The sequence below is a fragment of the Corvus kubaryi genome, unplaced genomic scaffold, assembly GCF_017639235.1.
Source record: "Corvus kubaryi isolate FWS band 111438036 unplaced genomic scaffold, C.kubaryi_AGA036_p1.0 37300, whole genome shotgun sequence".
In the NCBI taxonomy this organism is placed as follows: domain Eukaryota; kingdom Metazoa; phylum Chordata; class Aves; order Passeriformes; family Corvidae; genus Corvus; species Corvus kubaryi.
In genome coordinates this window covers 7518747-7540052 of record NW_024581093.1, presented here as the reverse complement: position 1 = coordinate 7540052, position 21306 = coordinate 7518747, and the positions used below count along the sequence as shown (strand labels likewise).

The following is a 21306-nucleotide window of genomic DNA, read 5'->3' as shown; positions in this document are numbered from 1 at the left end:
TAAGTAGAGATTTCATGGTCTTTTCAGGTCAAGCCCAGTGAACAGGCTCATTTCTTTCTCCGCTTCTTCTCCATTTTGCATTAAATGATTCGGTCACTCAGGATGTGGCAGCTGAGTCCTGTACTCCATTTCTGATGGCACAGTTAACTCCCTAGAAGAATTAGCAATGCTGATTGCAAGCCAACCTGTAAGGCAGGGCAATATAGCAAATAATTAGATGCATGTTTGTGCAACTGTATAGTCTGAAAATCACTCAAAAAATACACCTTTGGTAGATCGTTTTAGAAATAATAGGGAAAAAAGTTCCTCATATTTCATTTAACAATTTTTCACCAACACTCAAGCCCATCTGTTGTTCAGACCAGAGTAGATGTGAAACACTTGGGTATTAACCTTACAATAGAACAGGCAACAACGACCACCAAACTCGACCACACTTTGCGTTAGCGGAGCAAAGAGCTAAAAATGACACGTATGTGCCATGGCAGGGAAAAAGTGCAAAATAAAACACTAACGTGATAAAAGAGTCCATGGACACTTAAAAAAGCATGCTTTTTTTCCCAATCAGAAACACGGCAAATAGAAGTAATGCTACGGAACATCATTTTACAGAAGGAGAATTGACACAAACTCTATGCCAAAGCCAGGTAAGGACAAGAGATACCAGAGGAGGCAAAGCTGCAGTGACTGTGCTTGAAAATCTGCACAAAAAACATCTTCCAAATTTTTTTGAGCTAGGGTTTGTGTTACTAAAAACATGGGCACCTGAGAAAATAAGAGCTGATTACAGCATGTAATAATGTGAAGTTAAAGGAAGGTGTTGAAAGTGCTTTCCACGTCGAGGGACACCCTCTTCCTCTTATGCTCCAAAGTGCATAATACATTCAAGAAAAATTGCAACGCTTGTATTCTTTTGAATTCCAAACATTCAACCAGCAACTGAGAGATAAAAGGCCATTAAAAGATAAAGAAAGAGAAACTCATGTCTGGTTTGTCACAGCACCTGGAGAAGAACAGAACTATACATTGCAGCTGTGAACAGGACTGGAAAGCAGGAGACTTATTAGGGGATTCACATGATTTAGGAGAATGATGGACTGACCTCACAGCACAACAGATGAGTCGAGTCTGAATGCGACAGCTGTTACTTCATTTTAATTTAACTTTATTTAGCATTATCAAGTATTTCCTTGTAATAGAGACAGAAACACCCTCTATTTTTATTTGACTGACAACACCATGACAGACTGGGAACTGCTTGTGATTATAAAGTTTCCCCTTCATTCCTAACTCAACATAGCTAAAGTGCACTGACTCCTGGCCTTGGCTGAGCTCTGCCTGACTTACCATTTCATCGGTTAATAACCGCTATAGCAATAAAATAAAACAACCATACAAATGAGCAAAATAAATACTCTGACGGCTGATAACAGGTTGTATGTAAGCACGATAACGAAGCACGATGGACACTAAGAGCAAAGGAACAGCACGCCCACAGGTTTATTCTGTTTAACACCCATACCGTGAGGGGCTGGACGGGGCTCACACTTGCCAACTTGCCTCTGTCCTAGAAGAGCAACGCTTGGAGTCACTCCCTGCTTCTCCCGAAGCGAGGGCACCCCATCCCGAGCACTGGGCACGCCGCAAGGATCGCCGGTTGGAGTGCAGCAGCGCCGTCCCGTCCGGGGAGCTCTGCCGGTGCCACGAGAGAGCCAGCGAGCCCGTGCCCGGTACCGCCCCCGCCCGACTAAAGCCGCAGCGAGCGCGGCCGGGCACCGTGCGGGGCAGCGCTGCCGCTCCCGGCCCGGGCACGGCGGAGGTGAAGTGACAGCCGGCGGGGAGCGCCCCGCGCCGCGGCGGCGGGACAAGGCAGCCCCGGAGACGAGGGGCAGCGAGCACCGCCCCGCCCGCGGCCCAGACCCTGAGGGAGCCGCGGCGCTCTCGGCCCGTCCCGCCCGCCCCGTGCTCACCGCGCCGCCGCCGCCTTCGCCCGGCCCGCCGCCATCTTGTGCGCTGTTTACCGCCGCGCTCTCGCGAGAGCCCCGCGGGGGCCGCGCTGCGCATGCGCGGCGGTGCCGGGCCCCGGGAGGAGCCCTCGGGAAAGGGCGCCCGGGAGTGCCGATATCCCACAAGGAGTAGTGCCGGCAGGGGCGGGCCTGAGGGACACGGCAGCTTCACCGTTATCAAGCTGCATTTAAGCCCTTGCCCAAATTACATGTATGGGTTTAAAGCCCCTTTGCCAGTAAGCGCAAGCGTTGTTGGCAACCCAAGTTTTATCCCGCACAACTGAAGCAAACAGCTCTGAGGGCCAGCTGAGGCTGGCGCCAGCTGTGGACAGACCCCTGTCATGGGTCCCTGACCCTGATGGCCTCCCCCCCCCCCCCCCGCTGCTCCCCACCTTCTCCACAACTTCACAGTTGTCATTTTGAATGGTTTGATATTTTGGGGGTCCCGTTTCTGTTGGATTTGGAGGAGTCTCAAATTTTCTCAACTTTACAAACAGACACCGTGTAGCACTATGTGAGAGATGGTCACTTACTGTCAGAAATAACACTGTGCCTGCGCTGCCCAATTATCTCAATGAGAAAGTGAATAGAGAGTAACATCAAGAACATCAGCACTTTGTCATAAAGGAAAACAGCAGAGGAGCTATTTAATACAAGGATACAGAGAGGATCCAGACTTCCGTCGTCTAGGTTATGTAGCTTGCTTAACAAGGTACGGATAAGTTACAGTAAGTCCTCCAAGGTGCATTAAACATTTCTGCAGCACTCTGATCAGAACTGGCACGTGGGACATTGAGCTACTCCTATTTAGCTTTGGCTGCCAAAGCTTGCTTGCGTAGAATTTTGCCCAAATACAGTGCAAACCATGCCCACATCCATTCAGGCAGGCACTCACCCAGTGTGAGCTGTGGAGAGGCACAGAGAGACAAGAGAACAGAAAAAAATCAAAGGAAGGGACAGATTAAGATACATTCCATTAAAGTAAACAGTTTCTCAAATCACTACTAAAGCAAGGCAAAAAGTGCTTGAATATCATCAACTAAGCCTTAAAATTCAACCCCTTGGAAGTACATTTATTCAGTTGTTTCAGAAGTAGCACCCACAGCTGAGCAGTTAAGTTCTGCAAATAAATCCTGATTTGGTCAAGTTCACAATAGCAATTCTGTCCACTTCCTTTAATTGCCACATCTTGCCAAAATCCATGCTACCTCTTTTATTCCTTTTGGACTAATCCCCACTTCTTCATTTCCATCTACTCAACCCAATGCTACAGGAAGTCACTAGGTGGGATACATGAGATGTGACCAGTGTGCATAAAACGATCTGCCCCCAAAAATCAAAACCCTAACAAATGGAGGACCTGCTTCCAGGTAGCTTAGAACAAAAGGATGGTGTCTTTTCCTGCTATTATTCCATCCTCCCTACCCACTCCTTCCCAAAGCAGAAATACACTCAATATATTAAGACCAAAAAAAGCTGCTTCTGTTTACAGAAGACAGTGAAACACTTGCCCAGTCAGCAACACCCCAGGTGAAATGAGATACTCTGTGCTTTTCAGTAAAAAGTTGACTCTTTCCCATTTTTGTGTGCATTTCAAGGGAGAATTGGATTCATTCTCTGATCTTAAAAATAAGCATGCCCAAGCATGATTTTCTAAAGCAGAACTAGTGAGAAACGCTTAAAGTCTACAACATACATTACACTTTTTCAGAATGGGCATAGTTTTCATTTAGACTCCTAAGAAAATAAACAGCTGATGTACTTCTACTGACAAACATGAAATAGTTTAGTGAATTCCATTACCTGTATTGCATGCTTCCAATAACCAGTGGTCCTTATGGATAACCCAAGAGTAGAAACAGCATGACTTGCATATTCTTCAGCAGTAGGAAAAAAGATAGATCTCTTTGATACAGTGCTGCTGAATGCTACCATTTTTGTAGTAGTTACAAATGGCATTAGACTCTGAACAAAAATTCCTTTAGAGGCATACTCATAATGTAGCGCTCTACTCAAATAGTCCAAGTAGCTCTAGAAAGACAAAAGCAGAAAGAGACTTTTTTTTTCTTTTTTTTTTAACAATGAAATCTCAGGGCAAGGTTTTATTAAAATTACAGAAAAGTTGTAACATATTTTTTACAGCAGCTCAATAAATATAAAATTAATAAATAGTATAAAAATACAAATTTCTGAAGTATTATCAACATTTCTATGTGTTGTTATTTGCTATAAACTTGCCATGTAACTTGCAGGACAAAGTGACTGCTTAACACAGTCTGACAATTTCTGCTTAAAAACAATATAAGAACATTTATTTCACCCAAAACAAACACCTTGTTTGGTCTGGGGGCATTGCAAGGACACTCTACAGCCAGTTCTACCTACTACTGTCAGAAGGAGAAAATAAAGTCCCATTCTTTATTACACTGACAGGTGAATTTCGCATTCAGCTGTATCCTCCAGAAGCCAGGTTAGTTATTTCCTGGGACTACCTTATGCAAAAGTATTCATTTGTTAATGTGTATCTGCATTACCTCCTTTAGCTCATTTTACTTTTACAGAATAACAAGAAAAGCACAAGCCTGATAACTGGGACTTCTGGAATCAGACCAAAAAGTGAGCCTGGCTCAGTCTTACTGGGGCAGCAACACTGATGCCTTCCTTGCTGAAGCTACTGCTGTGCCACACAGCCAGCTCTCCCTGAGAAAGAGCATTTCAAACTCAGCTTCTGAGCAGACATCTTTCTGCTCCTAAACAGCCTTGCAAAAGGTTTTCCCAACAGTTTTCTGGGAAAGCATCTTGTACAAAAGCTCTTACAGCTGCTTTAGGAAAACTAAAGCGACCACTTCAAACACCATTCACTGTTATGTTACAGCAGCTTGTTCTCACTTCTGTGTTCTGAGGCCAGCCTTAAAGATGGATTGCTGATCTAGGATTTGGATTTATTTTGTCAGCTAAATGAAGAAACTTTGGTAGATTTATGTTTCCTCTTTTTCATTCAAGCCTTTAAATTGTTTTAATTCAGGGTGCAGTTCTACATACACTTAGCATAACTAAAGGGGCAGATACTCTGCACAGAAACAGTAATCTTAAGCAAGTTTCCACACTGAAGAAAGTCTGCAAAGAGTTTTATACCTTGGGGTAGTAAGAGCTGGTTTTGCTCCAGGCCAAAGGAAATACAAGAGCTATGTCAGGAGCAAGGCTACAACAGAGGGCAGCCACAGACAGCTGGGAGCAATAACCACTTGTGTTTAGACACTGGATCTAGGTGAGATCCTTCCACAATCCCAGTTGCTTTTGTGGATTCAGCAGCACATCATCCAGTGTAAATCCACAATCATCATGAGCATTCATTCTTCACACCTAGCTGCCCCATCCTATTCATTACTGGCTGGATCTCTTCAGGAAGGACAATTACGGGGGAGTTCTTTCCACTTGTCCCCAAATATGGCACAACACTCCTTAGTACTACGTGAAGCAGTGGCTTGATCTGGCCACACTCTTCGTCACAGTGGTGGCTTGAGCACGAGTATAGCCCTTTTTGCTACCAAATACTGGTATGCAAAAGGCTTGAGGTATATGCACAGTTCAGCTGAAGAAGAGAGAAATTAAATTCTTGACCCTTTCAACGGGGTGCACAGAACTGCCTCTCTGCTTTGTGCATCTGAGAAAGGCAACATTTCTCCTAGAATGACTGTTATGCCACAGTTCACACAAAATCCAAGAGCACTGACTTTGGTTCAAAGCCCAGCACTGGTGAGGATGAAGAGTTTACTGCATAATACATGTATCATTCACCTCCAATATTTAAACAAATCCCCAGAAAACATTCAAGTATTTTGACATCCTTGCTGAATGTGTTAAGAAACCCCATAACATAACCAGCCTATAATGTACTTTCCAGTGCATACCATTTAACACTACACCCCAACTTACTTTAGAGGCTCCATAGACTGTCAACATCGGTGTTGGCTGACAACAGACTGCTGAAGAAAGGTTCACAATTGCCCCTTTCTTCTTCTTTACCATGCCTGGCAGCACGATATGTGTCATCATGGTAGCAGAAGCAATATTTACATGGATCAAGTCCCATAGCGTCTCCTCAGACAGATTAGTAAAATAGTCTGTGTAGGCATAAAATATTCCTACATTATTCACCAAAATCCCAATTTCCTTGTCTTTCAGAGCCTCCTTAATGGCTGGGTAAAGCTCACGCCCCTTGCTGAAATCAGCTACTATGAAATCTGTTTCCACTTGATAGGTTTCAGATATGCTCCTGGATACAGCCTCCAGTTTCTCTTTGTTTCGGCTGACTAAGATGATGTTGACACCATGCTTTGCCAGTTCTTCAGCATAAGCCTTCCCAATACCATCTGTGCTACCTGCAAGACAAAACAGCAATACAATACACAAGTGAAAACAGAGCAACACCAGCCTTCTACTTTGACAGTTCTTTCAATTAGAGCTTTATTCTTTTTTCTGAGATCATGTGGCACTGAATATATTGAATTCAAAGACACAACAGTAAAGACAACCCTGTCAACCAACTTCTGCAATTCCCCTCATAAAAGTTTTATATTTTCTATGACAGAAAGACAGAGCTCAAAGGAGAACCTTAACGAAAGGCAGGAACGTCAGAGGTACAGGACTCAAACCTTGTTGAAGAACTAGAGCACATACAGACACCTCATAGCAAAAAAAAAGATCTTGTCTGCATCACTGTCTACATTTGCAGGTGTTCAAGATGTACCTTGCAAATCTGGGCAACAATTACTGTGATTCTTTCTCAGCATTCAGTCAACTCACTTAGCTTGCCCATATTCTGAGGAATTAATTTATAAAGGCAACAAACAACAGCAACTGCTCAGGCAGATTAACCTTCAACCAGAGATACTACAGGCCCCAGCTTGTGACATAAAGTACACCCAGCAGCACAAGCTACCAAGTTTCACAGTACTGGCACAGTACGTTACACAAACACAAGCAAATTCACCACTTCTTCTCTTACCAGTGACCACGGCCCATTTTCCGTACTTCTTGACGAGATCAATCTCCCCACTCAGCTTTGGGATAACGTGCAGCCTGAGCGCACTGTAAGTGTCAAACGCCAGAGACACACACTTTCTGACTGTGTACCAAGCTCCAACAATAGCTAGGGCTTCTATGTAGAAACTGCAGGAGCGACTGATTTCTCTGTACAAGAGGGAGAATTGATCCACTGCAGCCATGGTGATCAGAAGCCTGAAAAAAAAAAAAGACACAGGCAATTACAATTGCCTCTTGGGCCACGTAAACTTTTCAGACTGTATGGATAACCTTTGAGATTCAGCATGTTACAGTTTGAACTGTTTTGACACAGAAAAGCCGTAAGTCAGTCTGCTAAAATTTGGGTGTCACCTATCATCATCCTCACTGGGTTAGGTACTGTTTAGCCCTTTTTCTAGGGCTTAGCTATTAATCAGTTATACTGCAACAACACTGATCAACGATTCTGTAAATAAAACAATTCAAGCAGAAGCTGAACAGGTGAAAAGCAATTTTGGAAGATGAAGAACCACCTACAAGAGAAGCAAGGATAACCAGCACGAGGCAGCTGACACACAAAGAAAAAACGGGCTCTTTCAAGGACAAAAAGCTACATGAGAGACAAAGCAGGCTCAGAGACAGAACGTCAGTCCCCAGCGCTGTCAAAAGCGCCGCATCTGCCACTGTCCTTGAACCACGGCACAGTGCAGCACATCAGGCACCCCGCACACCGCGCTTGCTGTGCCTCACACGGCTTTTACTAGTTAATACATTTATTAAACAAGCACAAATCCGTCCTCCCCTCGACAGGACCCGATATGCCGCCCGGCACCGCCACACTCCGCCCGCCCCGCGCCCAGGGAGGGACAACGGGCTCCGGGCGCGCCCTCCCCGCGCAGCCCCAGCGACCTGGCCCGGCGCCTCGGCCCCTCGCCCAGCCGCGGCCCTGAAAGACCCGAACCCTCCCTGTTCCGAGCTGTCCCGGACACACCCCACCCCACCCCCGCCGCGGCCCTGACCCGCTGCCGCCTCTCCCGCCGCGCTGCCCGCGCCCGCCGCCGCCTGCGCCGCGCGGGGCCGCCGGGAGCGGCCGCGGGGCTTTGTGGGCCTGCGCGCGGCATCGCCATGGCCACGGCTGAGGCGGCCGCCGGGGCTCGGGCTCTGCTCCGTCCTTCGTCTGCCGCCGACTAAAGCCTGCGGACATTTTGTCTGAAAAACTCAGAGCGTAAATCCCATACCAGCTCGGGGGTGTTAGAATGCAGGCGGCGCCCGCTGGAGACCCGGGCAGCGGCCGCGGAGGGGGAGTCCCGGCGCCTGAGGCGTCAGGGGCGCCGCTGGGCGACACCGGGAGCGGAGGTGCCCATAAGGAGCGTGAGGGCAGCGCAGTGAGCACAGGTGAGCCCCTCCGGCTCGCTCGCCAGCACACAAAGCCTGCACATCACGGCTGTTCCTACTCATCTGGAAGCAAATACGAGTGTGTGCTTTCTCCCAGCAAAGTCACTGGAAATCCTGACATAACTGAGGCATACTTAATTGCTATCTTCCTGTGGCCTTTTTTTCTTTCCCTATATTTCTTACTTTCCTGTTGCCAGAGAGATATTTCCTTCAGTGTTGTAATCACACAGCTAGTCTGATCTCTAAGTCACAGAGTCACAGGATGGGTCAGGTTTGAAGGGACCACAGTGGGTCATGGGTCCAGAGCTTCCCTGCTCAAGCAGGGCTATCCCAGAGCACATGGCACAGGATTGTCTCCAGATGGTTCTGGAATATCTCCAGTGACGGACACTCCACACCTTCTCTGGGCAAACAGTTCCAGCTGTGTTCCAGCACAGTAAAGAAGTTCTTCCTTATGTTCAGGTGGAACTTCTGTGCATCAGTTTCAGCCCATTGCCTCTTGCATTACTAAATATGTCTGATTATTATGTTTTAATTACAGTCATATTTAAGTAACCTGGTACAATCATCTTGTTTGCACTTTCTCTTCAAATGTACCAACTACAAGTACAAGTAGAAGGTCCAGGGCAAGTGAAGAGAGAAATACTGAAATTGCCATTAAAGGCAGTATAAAGACACCTTCCAAGGAGTGCAGAAGGGTAAATTTGTAGAAGAGCTAGACTAACAGTGCTTGGGATGACTCTGATACACCATTACTGTAGTCTCTTTACAGTAAGCTCAAATTGGTGTTAATTAAATGTAATACATATTAAATGTCTAACACCATAGGAACATTGGTGTCAATACCTTAGTGTCACTGTACATTATAATAATCTTAAGAGTAATGGGTACTATCTGACTTCCAGATCTAAAAAAAATAAAATACGCAGATTTCAACAGTTCAATTGCTACTATTTATTTTACAATGCTGTGTAAAAAAGTTAAGTTCCATTAAAAATGTTAACAGAAACCTTGATTAGAACACTCTCTTCTTGAAATTCATATTCAAGTGCTTTTCAATATTTCTTTAAAGTAATTGGCAACGACACATTTTCCCTACCCTTGCTGTTAAATTGCAACTAATTTTCTTATTTATAAAGCTATTAAAACTCAAGAGAAAGAAGTCAACTGTATGTCCAGAACAGATCAACAGAATGAACAAAAATCAGGTACTGATCAGAAGTCTGGAACCAGCTCATCCAGTCAAAGGACAGAAGAAAAGAGAGGCTCTGTAAGGTAACACATTGTCTGTGGATGTGTTGGCATCATCAGGAGTTTTGCTATTCTGTGTGTTCATCTCAGTTCTGGAGAACTTGAGAATAATGGATAAGTCAGGTATTAGTGGTACTTCCAGCATTTGTACAGATGTTTGGTTTTTATGGCCAGAGTAGCAAACTATATTCTGACGACATGATGTAGTCATGTAATGGATCTGGAGAAAATTGTGCAAGCTCCTGTGGAAGTCATTTGCCAGTAGATTTAACCATTTCTCTGCATCAGTTCAGACAAGGCATTGTGTTAATTCCTAGTGGCATTCCCAGCCAGCAAACAGCTGTATATCAAAACTATTGAGTGCTATTTTGGAGTCAGCATTTCAATAAAATGTTGGGTTGATAACTACTGACTTTTCTAATCTGAGAAAAATGTTGCATTTTGGCTCTGCCACCAAAGGTCCTGTACCAAAGCAACGAGGAACGGGGGAAAGAATTGGAGAGGAAGCTAACATTGGAACCAGAAGCTAACATGGAATCATGCTGCCCTTTTCCAAGAAGATGGACTCTCTAATTTCCTGTCCATTTTCCTATGAACTCTCAGTTTTTTAGCAGAAGGGCCTGGTAACTCACTTCAAAGGTAGAAATGAAAAGCCACTGTGAAAACCCTCACTGCTTCTTCTTTATTGGAATATAATTTTGAAAGCTGTAGCTATTTCTCTTGCATGAAAGAACTGTTAATTGTGTTGCATTGGAATCTGTAGAAACAAAAGATTTCAGAATGTGCACTGATACACATTTTTTGTTTTGCTTCTACTTCCTGTACTATTTTAGAATGACAAAAAAGATTCTGCTAGACGTCTGTAAACAGCAGAAATTATACTGGACCCCATACTTAAATGATATACTGTACTTGCATTATAAAGGTAAGATGTGAACATGACTGCCTAGCTTGATCATTTTAAGTAGCATTTTAGCAGAGAATCTGTTTCATGGCTCACTGAAATAAGGTATCTAGTCATTCTTTTAAATTAGAAGCACAATCTTATGTAATACTGGATTTGGGAAACAAAATGAGTCAATATGGAGGTAGAAAAGTAAACTGATTGTACATCTAACTCACTTTGTGGAGCCATTCAAGGGATCAATAGTAATCAAGGGACATATTTTTGGTTTCTTTTCCTGAAACAGGACCCTCTGAGAAATGTCTTAAAATACTGGCCTGGGTTGCATGCAGAGGAAAATAAACCTGTTTTTCCTTAAATTGTTTGTATAAAGAGATTTTTCTAGCTTTTTGAACTTTTTTACTGCCAAATACACATGGTCAAGAAGAAAATAAACAGAAAAGACTTGCTCCATGTTTGCAGACACTACTGAAAGAAAAAAAAAATTGTTAGAATGAACATTACTCATCCTCTTGTGGTCTCTGAGCAGGTTTTTGCATGATGCAGCTACCTGGTCCAAGTTAACCTAAGAATTCTTCCAAATAAATAGGATATGCTACCTTCTACATTCGGCCTTGGTTTTGCTATGTATTATTTAGCATCTTAAGGGCTGCTGAGATACAGACCAGGATAGGTACCAATCTGGTTTTGCCCTTCATGGGCCAGAAACAATACCATGACTTCAGTGGAAATATTGGCAGTAATTCTGTCCAAGTGCTCTCTCAGGCTGTTTCAGCAGCTCTGGTTTAATGGAACTTTCTCTTCCAAAGAGCTGTTTTCAGCCAGTGCCATTTCATTTTAAAATATCTTTTTTTCTGTGCAGGATTTGACCGGCTGGAGAATCTTGAAGAATATACTGGACTGAAGTGTTTGTGGCTGCAATGCAATGGCTTAAGAAGAATTGAGAATTTGGAGGCTCAGACAGAGTTGCGTTGCCTCTATTTGCAACTCAATTTAATTGAGAAAATTGAAAACCTAGAACCCTTACAAAAGCTGGATTCCCTCAATATCAGTAACAACTACATTAGGACCATTGAGAATCTCTGTAAGAACTGTTGGTACAACATGTTTTAGCCTCTGACAAGCCCTATTTCCTAAGTTCTGACTAAGCTTTTATTAGTGGCACTGGTTTCAAGGGATTTTTTTATTTGTGTTAGGATTTTGCACAATATCCATACCAAAGCCCACAGGGCTTCTGTTGAATCAAACCTATGTTGAGAAACAGCAAATACATAGAAACTGCTTTCACATGGATACCTAGGATAATGAAGTCGTTTTTCCTTATGTCTTAATACCATCTCAGTACTTATCTGTGTTGCAGACAGGCTGACAATTCAGTTTTCAGCATTTACTTTACAGTTAAGATGTGCTTTGGCAGTTGCAGACATAATTACCAAATCTTATATCTGCTAAAAGATTTATTCTGTCCTCAGCAGAAAATAAAAAACAATTTCTCTACATTACTACTTGCATACGTTGGAGAATTTTGAAACACAAGCTCTTGCTTTTGTGTAACTGATTAGTTTAAAATGTGAGTTAAAAACAACTACCATCCTAAAACCAAGCTGCTGTTTTTCCCTGGGGTGAAGAAAGCTTTGGAGGCCTAGCCAAAAAGTATATATAACAGAATAACAAATTTAGAGAAAAGCTCCAAATTCAATATAAACAACTAGTTTGACAATGCAGTTTTTTACTTGCTCCAAAAAACCCTCTGCGAAGCAGCAACTCTTACCTTTCCTTTCATTGTGCTGTTCTTGTCTGGCAGCTTGTCTGAAAGTCCTGCAGACTCTGCAGATTGCTCACAATAAGTTACGAACAGTGGAAGACATCCAGCACTTGCAAGAATGCCCAAGTATTTCTGTTCTTGATCTTTCCCACAACAATCTAAGTGATCCAAGTATTGTAGCTATTCTGGAGCTGATGCCTAATCTGGTAAGCCAAAAGTAGCTGAGGGTTTGTCATGTGTGGGTGAGCCCCATTAAGTGGCTTTTTTGGGTAGTTCAGGGCACAGTAGGTATCAGTCTAAAAGAAACATTATTAAACATTATTGTGTTTCTTGTAGATCACCTGTAACACCCTGGATGTTTTATTCATTTCTTGCTTTTGAAATGACAGGGAAAGTGCATATATCCAGAGTGGGGTTTTTGCTACTCAAGTTTAAAAATTGTTTCCCTTGTTTCTCTAGCATGTGCTGAATTTGATGGGAAACGAGGTGATAAAGAAAATTGCTAATTATAGAAAAACACTCACTGTTCGACTAAAACAGCTGACATATCTGGATGACAGACCAGTTTTCCCAAAGGATAGGTAAGAAAGACAGCCATCTTCTTTACACAGCAGTAAAGATCAAGTGCTAGCAATCACTCATCCATTTTTTGCCAATACTGTCATGAAAGGAAAAGAAGACTGACCAGTATAATTTATTGAAGGTGGGTGACCTCAAGGAGAAGAGTATTATACTACAGAGTTCTACATCTAGCATACCTAGAAAAAAGTAATGTATTTTTTCACAAAATAATTCTTGAAAAGAAGACTGACCAGTATAATTTATTGAAGGTGGGTGACCTCAAGGAGAAGAGTATTATACTAGAGTTCTACATCTAGCATACCTAGAAAAAAGCAATGTATTTTTTCACAAAATAATTCTTGAACAGACTTGTTTTATACCAGGTCTGTAAACCAGAGGCAAATTCTGATGTCAACAGAAACTGAGCAGGTGTCTGGAAAAGCTGAGCCAATATCAGACCAACCTCTGGTGGTGTAATCACCAATCAGCATTTGGATATCTCTGTGTCTTTTGTTTCAGTTCCATGTACAAGATGAGATAAACATGCATCCCTGTTGCATAAGGAATTGTCACCACTCTCTGCTTTTTTCTCTTGCAGCTATTTTGTGCTGTTGCAAACTATTTTAAATTTCTCTCTCATTGCAAAGATGAGCTTTTATAGCTGTATTACAGTGAGCTTTTGTGTTTTCATTAGAGCCTGTGCAGAAGCCTGGGCTGTTGGAGGGCTTGAAGCTGAGAAAGCAGAAAGGGAAAAATGGGAAACCAGAGAGAGAAAAAAAATCCAAGATAGCATTGATGCATTAGCAGCAATTAGGCAAAGAGCAGAGGAAAAGAGGAGACAGAAGTGCATGGAAGGAGTTGCAACAGATACCCTAGAAGGTTTGTGCTTACTATTTTGGAAGATGTCTGTGACCAATTTGAATGTGCAGAGGAGTCTTTATCTGATACGTCTTTGGATTGACTAATAAGTAAAACTTTGTCTGCAAGCAAGTGGATTGCACAAAGGAGAGGGTAACCAGCACTTGTTGTTCATCCATCAAAGTCCTCAAGCATGTATTTAAATACATAGTCACTTGTGAGCCTTTTCAAAGTATTAGAAATACCAGACATTTATTATTTAAGTGTTTCCTCTAGATGATTTTTTTTCTGGGGAACTTCTGTTTGCTGGGGAGTTGAGATGGGAAAACAGCATTGCTGCAGTCTTGGGAAGACTACTCATCCACAAATAGCTGCTCAAACAAAGTAGGAGCTTTTCCTGCGTATTTTAGCCCAATGTAGTAGTGTTTGGATATTTAAAATGAGCAGTGGCAGATTAGCTCAGCAATTTTAATGAAATTATTTCTTTTGTAGGGGCACCTGTAAATTCAAAAGATGGTGATGGAAATTCTAATACATCAGAGACTTCAAACAGATCAGAAGAAGAAGCTGAAGAAAAGACTGAGAAATTTAAAAATGCAGGTTTTGATGTTTGTGATGAAGCGATAACACTTCTACCAAATAGAGGCGATAACAGAGATTTCACATCTGGAAATATGCCTGATGAAGTTCGAGAGGGTGCACAGGAACCAGACTCTTACAAATGCACAAATTTCAACGAGGAGACAGACGGTAATGTACCCAGTGAAGAGCCAAACCAAAGTGAGCGTGCAGAGAGGATGAGCCAAACTCTTAGTATAGCACTGCCTCTGCTGTGGGTCAAGCCAACTAATTCATAGATAAAAACATTCCATTCGATTTCCACAGCGACTAGGTGAAATCAAGGAATACTGGGTAAAATAGTCCTTAAATACAACAAATAGTAGAATTCTGAAGGCTTAACCTGCAGTTTCTGCAACTTAAAGGTGGAACTTCACTTCTCAAACATGCCAGGTTTACTGGCAGGCCAGGAGAGTTTACAGACATTCCTTGCTCCCACATAAACTGGGCAGTCTGTCTGCCAACAGAAGCTGGTCATCACTCTAGAGATTGTTTTGTACCTTCACACATGGAGAAATGCTTTTATAGACTAGTGGAACACATTATTGAAAAATGCAAATATTAATTTATACAATATAAGAGAGTCCCAGAATATCACAGAAAGAGAAAGTGCTGGATTCAGCTGTGAATTCTGCAGTGGTAGTCATGTCCCCAGCAGTCTGGTTTTGCAGTGCTTGCTGTTGCAGTATAGACATATTTTTTATTCAGTTAGTTCTCTGCAACTGACTATTGATTATTCTTTAAATCTACCAGGACAGGAGGCAGCTACTGACAAGGCCATGCTTCCTGAGAGGGATGAATATGCTGAAATTGAACAGTTCAAGCTGGAGACACTGGAGAAACTTTCTCTTGATGTATGTATTGGATTCAGACTTTGAGAAGTTCACGTGTGGATATTGTCTTCTCCAAGTTAATTGTTGTAATATTCTGGCTAATAAAACTATATGGGTAGGTTTTAAAGAAAGGTATACTGTTAGAAAAATGAAAGAAAGAAAAAGACCCAAAAAAGCAAAGTTGCAGGGGTATTCTTTCCAGTGAAACATATATAAAGAATGCTTCCAAAGTTTATTTTGTCCTTAAATTTTTTATCCTATAAATCCTTTTGCCCTGTAAATCACCTGAAGTTGACCTTCTATCTTTGTGATTTCTCTGGAGAAGCTAATGAGGGCTCTCATTTAAAAACAGAAATCACAGCAAAAAGAACCTAGTAGATATATTTGTCCTCTTAATCAACACTCCAATGAAATATGCAGTTGAAAATATGAACTACTGCAGAAAAAGCATAGGGAAGAAATAGCACCCCCATCATTGTAAATGTCACCCAGCAGTATTAGATATTAGAAATTCTCAAAATAGAACTCTGATTTCAGTTTCCAAGAAAAACAGAATGTACATTATTCAGATATATAATAAGTGATTGACATTTGTAGTATGATCTTCTACTATCTGAAGTTTCTATCTGATGCAACTTTTAAACCTGTTTACCATATTTAACCATGAGGAGGACATACATACCACTGAAAAATACAACTTCATTTCAAAGGAGAATTGTTCAATATGTCCTAATTAGGACTCTGCTGATAAACTGACAGTGTCGGACTATGATATAATCAGCAATAAAAACTTCTGAGCTTATGATTTCCCAGAGCACTTAATACACTCTTTGATACCCTATACTGGCATTGTTAACTACTGGCAGAAAAGCCTCATATCTTTGTCATGCTCTTAATTTCCCAGGCAAAAATTCCATGTTGTTATTGAAGGGCTCAGCCCACTGCTTTGGTAGAGAGTTTGCTGCTGCCTCCTCCTGTTTAGCTGTTTTCAATAACAGGTTTAAAAAAGATAGTGGAAAGAATGGGCAGCAATTCAAAGTATGCACAATATTATTCTGAAAAGTAGATCTTGCAGCGTCTGAAATAAAGGTTTTTAATGCACAATGACACTGTAGATACCCACAATGTGAAGATCTCCTTGATTCAGTGTTTGTTTTTCCCTTGATGCTCTATGGCACCACAGGAAGCCCCTTTGCACAAACTTTAAGGCAGTATAAAAGTAACTCTTAAGCACGCATCTGTGGGGTTTCTTTAGAGATGTAAAAAGTGGGACTATTTTAATTCTACAGAAGAAAAACCAAACCCAAATCATGCACTAATGCACATTCCAGTGTTCAATGCTTCCAATGACATTTAGTAATAGAAAGAGCCTCTCCCAACAGCCTCCAGTACTTACCCTATTGCAGATATTCCAAAGAATCTTAGTGCTGACATAGCAGGGAATGGCTGGGAAGATGCCGGTGGTGAGAAGCTCTGGAGCAGCACCGTTGTCTTTATTCATATCCTGAGTCTGTAGATGGTCTCAGGAGTAATAAAAGGGAGAAGAGTGGAGGAGGATTTGCAATGGGTGGTTATGACATCCCCGTGACAAGCAGAAACAAGCTCATGTTGCTGCACATGCCTTGGCAGTGTGGGAACCACATTCCCATGTACCTAAATGAGGTTAACTTGTAGTAAGTGATTTTGGCTTGATCTGCAAAGGCACCCTGATGACTGAAACAACACTAACAGCTATTTCATCTCCCTATTGACATCAAACTCCACATTAGTCTCAGATCTTAATTTGTACATTTTTAATGCTATTTTTATGAAACTATGTGACTTCAGGACATGCTGCGCTAGCTGCAGCCATATCAGGAAGGAGAAATTTTCTTTCTTGATTTTAATTCTGTAATAATCTTCACCACACAAAACAGTACAGAATAGATGTACCTGATGCTACTACACCAAGCAGTCAGCTACAAAGTCATTAAGTGCTAAAAGTATCTAAAATCAAAAGGAGATGCTTATCCCAGTATTGACCTACCATTAAAAAAATGGCAACAAGGTATTAGGTTCTACCTGTGATTCTGCATTCCCACCTTCTGGTTTTGCTTTCACGTCAGCAAATGATAGTTGTCTGAGATAATATTTTCTAGTGGAAAGCTGAGATGATGGGACCTGTATGAGGAAAAACAGTTCTCAGCAAGTTTGCTGTTCTGTATCCTTAATTCATTCTCAGTAAAACATTGGTTTATTAGGTGTATTTACATTAACAGAGTTTACTGATAGCAGTTTCAGGAAGACTGCAGGTCTGGATTTGGCACTTACCCATAAAGATGGGTTGCAGTGGGATTAAATCTGTTGAATAGATAGGAAACAGCTAAGAGAATAAACCATGTTTGCTTTTAAAATCCTGGTAATGCCTTACTCTTTATCCTGTTTTCCTTTATAACCACACAGCATAGTAGAAAACAGCATTCAGTCTGACATTAAGGCTATTGCTTTCCCATTTGCTGTTTCTGGAGACAGATGAATTTTCCCTTTCCCACATGTGTTTAACAGCTGACGGGCCCTGGGAGAGGATGGCACCGGGGTCCTGCTGGCTGTGGCCTCGCACCCTGATGAGCAGTGCTTTGAAGAAGTTGTCCAGTGAGCCAGAGATGTCATTTTTCATGGGTTACAGTAGCTCTTCCCACTGATTATTGATCTGTGATTGTTCACAGGAACTGCCTGATTTAGAAGATGTAGTTCTAAGTGAGTTTCCCCCAGAAGACGAAATCTTTGTTCAAGAGGTAACATTTTCATTAATTCCAGTAATGAAGCTTCCCTAAACACATTTACAAATGTTTTGCAAAATGAGGATAATCTAAGTTGTGAAATGCTGGTTTGGAGATGCAATCACTTGTGCATTTACAAACTTTCATCTCTGTACGTAAATCTTTCAAAATCTGATTTTTTTATATTTGTGTGTAAGAAAAGTAGAATAAAAACTTATGATCAGTAATGCAACAGTTACATAAATTTAATTTCTTAATAGGATGTAGTGTTATACTGAAGATTAGTCTTAAAATATACTTTACCAGTACTAATATGGTGCAAATTGCCTACTATTGAATAAAATCTGGTTTTTCAACTGAAATCACAGAGAGATTGAAACTCCTCCTCTCCACTGCAGGCCAGTCCTTGTCCACCTTAGTGTTTTGCTTTGCTCAAACTAATCTTTTAGGCACAAGCCTATAAGAAGAAGAGAAAAAAAGAAGACAACAAAGTTTAAAAGCCCAGTTTTGATTCTCATGCTGATCACAGAATCATACTGGCCTTGCTGGAGACAGAGGCTGGTATAGTACATGCTCTTACAAGTCTTTCCAAGATAATGCCAACTGTTCCTAAAGTCAGCATAAGGCATGGAATTGATTTGCCCTTTTCATCACAGACTCATAACAGGGTCTTGGCCAACAAAGCCTCCTATTAAAAGAAGGCAAGGAAAGAGGATTGGTGAAGGAGGATGTGTTAGCAGCTGTCCTGCTCCAAAGGGTTCTTGGTTCTCAGCCGAAGACAGATGATGTTGGTCAGGTTCCTCTGTTCAGAGTAAAATATTAGAACAGAGCCCACACATTGCTGAATTGCTGAAATAGATGTTCTTTTTATGAACTGTTAATAAGTTTATGGTCAGTTTGTTGCTGATGCCTCAGAAATTGCTAACCTAAGATTCATCCACAAAGCAGCAGAGCTATGGGTGAAGCATATATTCCATATATTTTATGAGAACAGCACATTAAAGCTGACAACTGTTACATGGATCCAAGAGATATTTACCCATCCTTTAGCTTTCATGTCTAAGAATAATTTTTCAATTACATTTTTACCTTTACAGCGGGACTGTCACCCAAAGATTGAAATAATTTCTGAAGTGACAAATGACTGCAGTTCTGCATTAGAGAAAAACAATAAAAGCACACTTGAGAATTCAATAGGAGAAGTTCCAACAGCAATTTTTTCAAGTGTATGTCAGAACCATAAAGCACGTGAAAAGGAGCACTTAAGACCCCTTCTCAAAAGCTTCTTTACACAGCCTGATAATTCAGAAAGATACCTGGAGATCAAAGATAAAGAAGTAGTCCCTTTGAAACCCTTGATCCAAGAGGTAATCACTGAGCCGCAGGATGATCTACTGTTGTCACCAGTCTGTCATCAACCAGATGACCCAAGCTCGTGGGAAGAGGATGGTAAGATTACAGTGACATTATTAATCACAGAGAAAACAGGAGTGGCACAGACACACTAAGGATCTGTTCAGCTCCTGTTGAGGACTGTTAGTTACAATCACTGCTTCCTTTTATTTATGTGGGAATCCTAATAAATTAGGAATTAAAATGTTTTCTCTTTCTGTACACAGATTTCTTACTGAGTTTCATTTAAATGGTTGTAAAAAAATGGTCTCTATATTTGTTTTTTCAGTATTAAAGACCACGAATGAGTTTCACTTGCCTTTTGCCTTTGTGCTCTTAACAGGAAATGGCAGTGTTGGAGAAGCACAGGGCCTGGCTGAGGGGGAAGGATGTCCTCACAAAGCACAAGGTGACGAGGATGGTGAGAGTGGATTGGATTAATCACTTTGAAAAATGCAGACCAAATATGGAGCAGTGTCTGGCTGATTGCATGCAAGTATTCCCAAAAATATGGAGGCCAGCAATGGGACCATTAGTTAAAATTGACATAACACTGTGATATCAAAACTCACTGCCCTTGGCTCCAAGCTCCTCAGGGCAGCTGCCTGTTCACTACTTTGAAAACTACTGTATTGAGGCTGAATTCTAGACTTGTGTTTTGTGCCTTTGCATCCTTCTAGAAATGCCTTAGTGACATGTTAATATATCAGTTTCATTACAGATGTAGTTTCAAGCATAATTCATTGTGTCTGTCATTTGAACTAAATAAAGGTTCCATTTGTAACCACATATATTTTAACTTGGTGTTTTATATTTTAAGTCCATCCGTGTGCACATCATAGCAGATGGACGGACTCCAATGACAAATGGAGATTGCTTTGTGATGGGATATTTTACTGATCTAATATTCCTCAACATTTTGATTGTTTATGCCTAAACAGATGCAGAAATAGCATCCCTGCACAGAAAATCTGATTTTACCTTTTAGGGCATCTGTAATGAAATACACTTATATCTGCTACTTTTACTGTTTTTCATTGAGATGTGTCTCAGGATCTGGATTTTGAGTGTAGCCAAGTTTAGGTGAATGTCTTTTTTCATGTTTCTATACATCTCTAATAATTTGTAATAAATAGAACTGAACAGTTCTTGTAGGTGTGCAAATTTAAAGAAATAAAATATTGCTGTGGGCTTGTTGAAGATATGTATTTCCTATTATCTGGGCTTAGGTGCCATCTGGTGGCAAGAGAACCAGACCTCACAGTAACACAGAATAATTGTGAAAGCCCTCAGAGAGGACAACACAATTGCTTTCAATTTCAGCCGTTTTCCACCTTGCACAAGCTAAAACATGCTGGCAAAAGCCTCGGCCTCCAGGACAGGTGGGGGTAAGCCAAGGGCCTGTGGAGCACAGGCACAGGAATCTGCTCTTCAGAAAGCTGCAAATGCTGCTACCAACCTGTATGAGTTCCATCCTAAAAAAGTAGCTGCTTCCTTTTCTGACAGAAAGCTGGATAAGGACTATTTTGAGGGCTTTGGGTTTTGCATTTTCCATGCTGTTTTTTAGTGCCTGTCCTGGTATCCGCTTACTACACTAAACACAAGTAAGCAGAAAGGACCACATTATGTTTGCAAACAAAAGATTTTAAAAAATAATTCCAGGAGTGAAGTTTGAGTTCTGTTACCTCTGAAAGCAAGAAAAATAGGACAAATGGGGAAAAAAAGAGCATCGAGTAGTTTCAAGAACTATAGACTCTTTTACTGTGATCCTGATTTTACCAGCTACATCCACCCTGACTGGCATTTTAGTTGGAAGAATTCAGCAGCTTTCCGAGCTGTGTTTACTTTGCCACGTTTTACGTGGGAGGTCCCCCCAGCCCCTGTGTGTGCACACAGTGACCACAGCCCACCAGTGGGCCCTACATGAGCTCATGGGGGA

The 21306-nt window shown here is 41.6% G+C and overlaps 2 protein-coding genes across 8 annotated transcripts; one reads left to right on the top strand and one right to left on the bottom strand.

Moving 5' to 3' along the window:
• Window positions 1–20: 20 nt before the first annotated feature.
• Window positions 21–16784, bottom strand: HSDL1 (hydroxysteroid dehydrogenase like 1). Of its 5 annotated transcripts, XM_042027427.1 has the most exons (6): window positions 16613–16784; window positions 7015–7247; window positions 5943–6388; window positions 3810–4037; window positions 2902–2911; window positions 21–185 (listed from the first exon to the last, which is right to left on the bottom strand). In XM_042027427.1, the coding sequence occupies exons 1-6, from the start codon at window positions 16648–16650 to the stop codon at window positions 94–96; spliced, it is 1047 nt and encodes a 348-aa protein (XP_041883361.1). In that variant the 5' UTR covers window positions 16651–16784; the 3' UTR covers window positions 21–93. The 5 variants fall into 5 exon arrangements, with proteins under 5 accessions (XP_041883361.1, XP_041883360.1, XP_041883363.1 ...); XM_042027426.1 differs by lacking the exon at window positions 21–185 and having other exon boundaries at window positions 2629–2911; window positions 16613–16780; XM_042027429.1 differs by lacking the exons at window positions 21–185; window positions 16613–16784 and adding an exon at window positions 12353–12459 and having other exon boundaries at window positions 2629–2911.
• Window positions 8133–20567, top strand: DNAAF1 (dynein axonemal assembly factor 1). Of its 3 annotated transcripts, none has more exons than XM_042027416.1 (12): window positions 8133–8426; window positions 9566–9701; window positions 10511–10602; window positions 11444–11665; window positions 12386–12552; window positions 12806–12927; window positions 13602–13786; window positions 14258–14515; window positions 15137–15237; window positions 17922–17990; window positions 19073–19424; window positions 19711–20567. In XM_042027416.1, exons 1-12 carry the CDS (start codon window positions 8288–8290, stop codon window positions 19806–19808), a joined length of 1941 nt encoding a protein of 646 aa, XP_041883350.1. In that variant the 5' UTR covers window positions 8133–8287; the 3' UTR covers window positions 19809–20567. The 3 variants fall into 3 exon arrangements, with proteins under 3 accessions (XP_041883350.1, XP_041883349.1, XP_041883351.1); XM_042027415.1 differs by having other exon boundaries at window positions 14258–14545; XM_042027417.1 differs by lacking the exon at window positions 11444–11665 and having other exon boundaries at window positions 14258–14545.
• The last annotated feature ends 739 nt before the right edge of the window (window positions 20568–21306 follow it).